Source organism: Mercurialis annua, linkage group LG1-X, assembly GCF_937616625.2.
Source record: "Mercurialis annua linkage group LG1-X, ddMerAnnu1.2, whole genome shotgun sequence".
Classification (NCBI taxonomy): Eukaryota; Viridiplantae; Streptophyta; class Magnoliopsida; order Malpighiales; family Euphorbiaceae; genus Mercurialis; species Mercurialis annua.
In genome coordinates, this window is record NC_065570.1 from 56,944,546 (window position 1) to 56,952,674 (window position 8,129).

The following is an 8,129-nucleotide window of genomic DNA, read 5'->3' on the forward strand; positions in this document are numbered from 1 at the left end:
ACGTCGACCCAAATTAAATTCTTGACCTGAATTTTACATACTAATTTTGGATTTCTGCACTATTATTAAATGCCACTATTGGATTGTTCTGCTGGCAATGGATTAAAACGACTAAGGTACAAATGTTAGGCTAAGGAGTAGACAGATGGCCCCAAATTGAAAAACCCAATTCAGAGTTGTCAATTTATAGGGGTGTAAATGATACTATTATTATTATTATTGGTGTAAGCTGAAGAGGCAAGCTCACCTAAAATGCTGTCATAATTGATTACTGGGTCCATATTTGATCCTCATATCTCCTCTAATTTGACTTTCAAACAGAGTAGGGTTCAAGAAAATGATGCATATTAGTACTGTTAAAACCACATCAGACCGGTTCAGCCATAAATTCAATTTATTTTAAAACGAATTTTCAGTTCAACTGTTTGAAAGAAGAAAAAAAAACTGCGCCAACTAGTGAACTGTTTAAACCGCAAATAGGGAATGAATGAAGAATATATACATTTTCAGAAATCCACTTCCCAAGTCAGAATTACATTAAACCAACCAAGCTTAAGAGAAGAAGATCACAAAGGACTCTTCTTGTTGAAGTTCTACTCACCAGTTTTTACATAATATCTACATAACTACTAACTACACTACCAAATGTTACCAAAACACAAACTCTATAGCTTCTTCCATCAAGCAAGTAACTACTTAGCTCGCTAGCAACATTGTAATCATAATCAAACCATAAATATGTTACAGGCAGTCGGGCAGGAAGTGGACGATAATTAAGATACTTGTTTCTGTTAGCATTGAGATTCCTTCAATCTCAAAAGTCTCACTTTTAGTCGTTCTGCATCAGTTGCAGACCGTCTTCAATCTTTTTGCAGCTTGAACAAATCCGACGATCACCTGCAACTCATCCATTTGCTTCAACAGCAAAACAAAAATAAACTAGTTATATCACCATTTTGTTTAACTGAAATAAAATGATAAAAAAGAACTGCTTAAAGCAATCAAAAGTACCTGAGACATAAAATGCCGCTGAACAACATTTACTAGTTGTTCTTTGGATGGGTTAGTCGGGATATTATCAACCTAGAACCGTTGATAAATATTTAAAAAATTAGTCATAACACTATGTTACGTGCTATAAGAATATCCAATAATTATCATGAACTCACAAGATTGAAGTGCTTCCAGTATCTCCACAAGGCAGCCATCTCCAATCTGCTGAGGTCTATCTTCTGCATTTCAAAATGAATTCAGTAACACGATGAAATAAGATGCTTAAAAAAATTAAATTCCTTTTCTCGTCAAAATCGCATACCGTAGTTCCACCACGAGGCGTAAAAACAGAACCCTTAGAATGAGAGTCACAAGAGAGTGACCTACTCACAGTCTTGTAAGATGATCCTGTTGATTTATGCGTCCGATGCTTTGATCTATGGGACTTTTGGGTGTCATCGGATGCTAGAAAATTCAAAGACAGCAGTGTAAACAAAAATTAAAGGTAATGGTGGACCCATTGAAAAGATTAAAAAGATAATGAAACAATGAAGCTTTTGCAATAGTGAAAGTAAAAGGTGAAGACAGAACGGATCCTATGAAATTATATTCAACCACTTTCCACTTAAAATCCAAACTAAACTAATTCAAGTCCAAGCAACACTTATAGTTCACCCTAGTGTTACGCATAACAAAATTTTGATAGAATATGAATCTAAATTTACACACAATCAATAAAATTATCAGATTTCTCAAAAAATATAATTTTCATTACTAACCCAAATCAGATACATTCCACTGCACATTATCGAATTCCAAATCGTCATCATCCTCGTTCCCAGTGGGAGCCTCAATCACACTAAGAGCATTCCTCTGTAGCTTTACTTCTATGCCGTTAGTAAGAACCTGCAATTTTAGCAATAGTACATACTGCTAATTAAACCAAATGCAAATTCCTACTTTAACCTCATTTACCACCTCTTCAACTGGTAAAAAGAATCAAGTGAATTTTTAGTTTTGATAGTATAAAAGCTTCTGCAAGTAAACATGGTGAATTTTATGAAAACCCAGAAAGCAAAGGAGGTTTCAGATAATTTATTGTTAAACAATTGTTCATGCAATGAAAACAAACCATCATGCAAATGCAGTGACGAAGCCAGCTCCAAAATGAAACTAACATCTAGCCAGGAATTTATAAATAAATAAAATACTAATTTAATAATTTAAACCAAGAGCAGCAGAATTAGATTTTTAAATAACAATACAAGATAAATGAAATCACTGAAAAAACATTTTTAAGCAATAATCTGAAAACATTTCTCAAACCCTATCTGTAAATATAGAATAAACAATTAAATACAGAATAAACCCCAAATAAAATCATAAACCGAATTAATATGTCAATTTACAATCCTACATTACTAATAGACCATGAAAAACACCAGATCCGTTGTTTAAAATGCGCATGCAATCGGTAAACCAATAAATTTGGTAAGAAATAAATATTAAACACCTCAATAATAGCGCTAATGCTTAACAAAATTATCACTAGCTTTAAAAAATTGACCGCATTGCGAAATACAAACCGTTTTAAGTACCAAAACAGCATTAAAAATCGGTAATCAAAATTAATAACATGAACTCTGCTTCTGAAAAAATAAGAAATGAAAGAAATAAAAAAGTGGTTACCAGCCAATGCCAACCGCCAAGACCAACAGCTTTCTTGACAACACCTTGAAGACCAACAAGAACAGACTTAGTTCTGTTATTACCAGTCACTACAACTTTTGTATGACGAGGCAATACGGATAGCTCTTCTTCACTACTGTCACCCCCACCAACACAGCTCTGTAACTGTGTGAAACCTCCTACACCTAATCCTCCGTTGATTGAACTCTCCATTGCTTCCTCCATCATTCTTTCTTTTTCTCTTTCTTCACAAGATCAAAAGAGAAAAGGAATTTAATCAAAATTAGAGTGTTAGAACTCGAAACTGTAACTAAAATGAAGATCATCCATTGCTGAGCACGAAAATGGAGATTCTTGGATAAAGAAATGATTAAATTCAAAAGAAAATTTGGGTTTTATTGATAGAGGAAAAACACAGAGAGAAAAAAGATAGTGTTTTTTTTCCACAGAGAGAGAGAGAGATTGAGAAAGAAGGGGGTGATGAGAGTGACTGGTAATGTTTATTGGTTGTGTTGGTATGAATCCCGACGAAGAGAAACAGACCAATTAAAAGGTGGCACGTGTGTGAGGAGAGGGTATGGTTGTTTAAACATGCACTTGGAAAAGACGTTAATTTTCGAAAAAACCACTTGCTGCTTTTTCTCTTTGCTTCGTGGATTGTGGGTAAATGGGACTGTTTATTTACTATATTATAATAAAAAAAAAGGTTGACTCTTTGACTTACGGTTTCTGTAGGATGATAGGAGCACTGTTTTTATGACTGAACTGCCCCTGTGTGGGAAAAGTTATATTCTAATGTTGTGTTTCATTTTGAACTTGCCTGTATTTTGTTTTACACATTTCTATATTTTGTGAAGGCTAATGCTTTAAAAAATCCGACCTTATAATCTCTTTTCGATCCTATTCTAACGTTGAAAATTTGTCCATTTTACTATATTTTGCATTTTATCGTTTTAACTATACTATAATATTTTAATTTTTGTCAGTTTTTTTACTTAAATAATAAAATCATTCAATTAATCAGGTTGAAAAATAAAATAAAATTCATTTTCATTCACAACAGTACACATATTTACTTTATTTTTAAAAACTAAATAAAAATCATAATCAAATTAATTTTAATTTTAATTCTTAATTAATTTAAATAAAATTTAAACATGTACCATTAATATACTGCTATACATGGAGACTATATTTGAATTTTTTCCAAATAAAAAAGACGTAAATTTAATATTTCATGGTAGAATTGAAACGATAAAATACGAAATAGGGTAACATTTGACAAATTTTCAATGTTAGGGTAGAATCGAAAAGGGGCTACAAGATCAAGTTTTTTTAAGGTATTATGCCTTTTGTAAATTATCAATATATATCATATTTTCCTTGGATAGAGAGTTAATGTAATGTGGTGTGCCGTGAAGCGGTGCAACTTACTCTAGAAAGAGAAACCATATTCTAGAGAGAGAGTCTGATTTTCTTTGATTTCGAACGCAAGAAACGGTGATCTTCGGCCTTTAGCTGAATATCATCGTCTCTTAACTCGTTTCTTTCAACATTTTGTTGTTTGTTTTAATAAATAGCTTTGTTCTTTGGAGTTTTTCGTGTGTTTTGTGTGTTTTGTTCGTGGTTTATATAGATCCTTAGTTTGTTTAAAACTTTTTAACGTTTGTTCAAACTTAAACTTCACGTTCTTAAAGATTCAAGGCTTTCTTTTCATCGTTCGAAGTATTTTCGCAGCGGAACAAGTGGTTAATAGAACTTATGGGGTATGATTGGTGCTAATAATTCTTCACACTGGAATTCATCCTGTTTTTAGTAAATTTGTATTTAAATTTATATTTTTATTTTGTTTATTTTGTATATCGATATAGTCAGTTGTTTTTTTATTTTTTATATTTTGATCTATGATGTACTTCAACGGTAAAATATAATCTGTTAATCTATCAATATTACTACCTTTTGACAAAAAAAGAGAGAGTTAATGTTTTATTATTTAGTTTAATTTTTCTCAAAGATATCTCTCTAAAAAATTTCTAAAAATGAATATTTATAACTATATGGATTAATGCCTTAAAAAATCCTGACCTTTCATACCCTTTTCAATCCTACCCTGACGTTGAAAATTTGTCAATTTTATCCTATTTTGCATTTTTTCCTTTTTAATTGTACCCTAAAACATAAATTTGATCTTTATTTATTTGACAAAATTTCAAAATAATTCTTCAAAAATGGTCAATTTAATATAAAAAGTTAATTTACTTCAAAAAGGATCAATTTAGAGAATTTTTGCCAAATAAAAAAAATGTCAAAATTTTATGTTTTATGATACAATTGAAATGAAAAAAAATACAAAATAGGGTAAAATTGACTAATTTGCCACGTTAGGGTAGGATTGAAAATGGAATTAAAGGTCAGAGTTTTTTTAAGACATTAGGCCTAACTATATTATATATCCCTCCGTTTTTATTTAGTTGTCTATTTAGCCAAATAAATTTGTCTATAATTCGTTGTCCATTTAGAATTTCAAGATACCATTAGCTATTATTTTCTAAATCTATCTCTTTCTAATAAATGATTCTATAACTCAATTTATAATGCATTTGCTACATAATATAGTCATATTAGTACAATTTTAACTAAATGGACAACTAAACAAAAACGGAGATAGTAATATAATATACTATTACCTACACATACATCATTAATATTCAATTCTAACCAGGTAATTTATTACTTTTTAATTATAATAAATTTTGGAAAATTTTAATCCAAAATAATAATTTTTTTATCGAATTTCAACTCTGTTTAAAAATCACAATATAATTAATATATTATAATATTTTTTTATTTCTTTAAGTTGTCCATTCAAATAAAACTTGTTAATATTAAAAATATATCTTCTTTATTTTAGATTATAAGTGTAAAAATTAATGTAATCATATTAATTTTGATTTATTTTATGGAGTATATTTAGTATTTTCTAAAAATTTAAATTTAAAAAATATATTATTATAGTTATTAAAATTTAAAAATAAATATATTATTTAGAATAAATTACTATAATTTAGAGCTAACTGTATATTTTTTTATTTTCAGTTAAAATTATAGTATTGTAATTTATTGATATGATTTATCTCGAAATAATAATAGGACACTTTTATTACGGAGCATTACGGAGTATTATGTTGAAATCGTAGGTTAAATTTAAAAAAAAAATGAAAATTGGGTGTTTGGTAATTTTGAAAAGAAGATTTTGAAACTAAAAGCAACGGAGTTTGTTTTCTGGAGGGACATAGATCCGAAGGGCAAATTCTCTTTTTTTATTTTGGAACATAAACTGAGAAACAAATAAGGAAAGAGAAAGTAACGCTGCAGTCGGACCGTAACGGACATCCGAAAATCATCAGCGGGGTCCACGTGCTATATAATCCGCTAGCTGCCGTCGGTGTTGTCTTATCCCACTTTTGTATCTACCTCATTTCCGTTTCCTTTTTTCTTCTAAAATTTCAAAGTTAAAAGAATAAAATATCGCCGTTTTCTTATTTTCCCCCCATAAGTTCCCGCCATAATAGATCAACATTAACCGTCGATTGAGGATGATGAAATTTACATCCGTTTGATAGTTTCGGTGTCTTTGTAGCCATTAGATTGAAAAATCTTTATCTCAAACATAATAAATAAATAAAAGAAAAGGACATGTCACACACATCGAATCAAATAATGAAATTGTAATGATTTCATTTTCAAAGTTGGAAAAAGAGTGAGCATTTAATCAAGTTTTCTTTAAACTGGTCTGATGATCATCAATGCAGTCCTTTGATTTAAGAGTGCACCACGATAATAGATGGAAGAGCGCAGCAGGGTATAATTTCTCGAATACGGACAAAATAATAAACAGGTTTCAAAATGGCAAAAGCCAAAGCTGCAAGCAATATAATGAAAGACAGTGAGTATCCTGTGTTAGAGATTTAGCTGAATTTGCTGACTATTGTGGGCCGAGTCCAAACTTGTATATTCATTTTCATTTTTCATCAAATTTAACTGTTCCTCAAATTATATTTATGTAATTAATTATAGTAAGATTTAAATTAAAGCAAGAAATACTTAAAAGATGTCCCACATTGATTAAGGAAAATAAATACCAAGAATTTGTAAATTCTTATCGTATTATATATAAATTAAATTACTTTTAAGCTTGGTTTTGTTGCTATATTATGAACAGAGGAGACAACTAGTTGGTAGTTAAGAATGTTTAATCAAACTTTCGTTTGTTTTTACATGTATTTTTATCCATTGGCATGTGAGGTTGATGGTACAGTTGGTGGAAGTTTCCAAATTCCACGCCATTAAGCATCCACATCGCAACAAAATAAATCATAAATTTAATCAATTTTATTTTGAATTAATTGTTTTTCCAATGTTCTTGTTTAATTCTAATAAAAATGGGATACTAATATATTTATTGGCTCATGAGTTTCTCTAACATTTCTTATTAAAACGAAAGGAACAATTTGCATATAAAATTTAAATAGAATTGGGCAGGATAATTATAAAATTTAAATAGAATGCAAATTGTAGAATTGTAATTTTTTTTGGCGGCCTCTTATTAGATGAAAATTAATACTGAATATGCGGGAGCGGAAAGTCTGTGTAGAAAGAAATCATCGTAAATTTGTTCATGTATACTTTGCTATTCCTCTTGATGTTTGTTTTTCTTGCGAAGCATAAATGGCTACTATTTTTTATGTGATCCATGAGGCTTGGGTTAATAGGTATAATGACAATATAAGATAGGGCTAATTTAATAGGTAAAAGAATAAAGAGCATTTTAAATTTAGAGATTTATCTTTTTTAATTTTATTCCAATAAACTCTCTAATTTTAACTCTTTATTTTAGTTTTTTTCAATAAAAATTAATTAAATAAATTTTTTATTTTTATTTTTATATTAGATTAGTAAAAATTATATATATTTAATTTAATTTTAAAATTAAATACAATTGTAAAATACGAATTAGAGAGTGAAAATTGTATAGAAAGCCAAACTCACTCTCTTCTCTAAATATACACAATAACTAGTTCATTGGACTTGTAATTTATTGTTGCATTTTATAATTTATAGAGTTTGACTCTATTAGAAAATCCCTCGGAAATGCTCTAAGTAGACATGTGCATGAATAAATTAGGTAAATAGTCATATTCGAGTTTGCTTATTTCTGGTCATACAATAGTTTCATAATTAGTTGTTTGGTGCTGTTAGTTGGGTTATTAACGGAAATATTGTTGCTGCCTGCAAATTTTATTTGCATTGATATCTATCTATCTATCTGGTCCCATGAACTTTATAGTATACATCTTCATCATTGTCTACAACCCAAAAGATTTTAAAAGACTAATAATTTAAGCCCTGTATGTCACTCCACTAAGCTCTTCATGATGATATTTTTC

At 29.5% G+C, this 8,129-nt stretch overlaps 1 protein-coding gene across 1 annotated transcript; it reads right to left on the reverse strand.

Annotated features, from left to right (window-relative positions):
• Positions 1 to 477: 477 nt before the first annotated feature.
• LOC126665589 (uncharacterized) lies at positions 478 to 3,263 on the reverse strand. The gene is made up of 6 exons (XM_050358422.2): positions 2,683 to 3,263; positions 1,773 to 1,899; positions 1,316 to 1,458; positions 1,170 to 1,232; positions 1,012 to 1,083; positions 478 to 915 (listed from the first exon to the last, which is right to left on the reverse strand). The coding sequence occupies exons 1-6, from the start codon at positions 2,908 to 2,910 to the stop codon at positions 844 to 846; spliced, it is 705 nt and encodes a 234-aa protein (XP_050214379.1). The 5' UTR covers positions 2,911 to 3,263; the 3' UTR covers positions 478 to 843.
• Between the last annotated feature and the right edge of the window lie 4,866 nt (positions 3,264 to 8,129).

Coding starts and splice junctions, on each gene's coding strand:
- LOC126665589 (XM_050358422.2), bottom strand. CDS start 2,910: ATGATGGAGGAAGCAATGGAGAGTTCAATCAACGGAGGATTAGGTGTA. Junction 1,900..2,682: donor TTGGCGGTTGGCATTGGCTG/GTAACCACTTTT, acceptor CTAAAATTGCAG/GTTCTTACTAACGGCATAGA. Junction 916..1,011: donor AGCGGCATTTTATGTCTCAG/GTACTTTTGATT, acceptor TTGCTGTTGAAG/CAAATGGATGAGTTGCAGGT.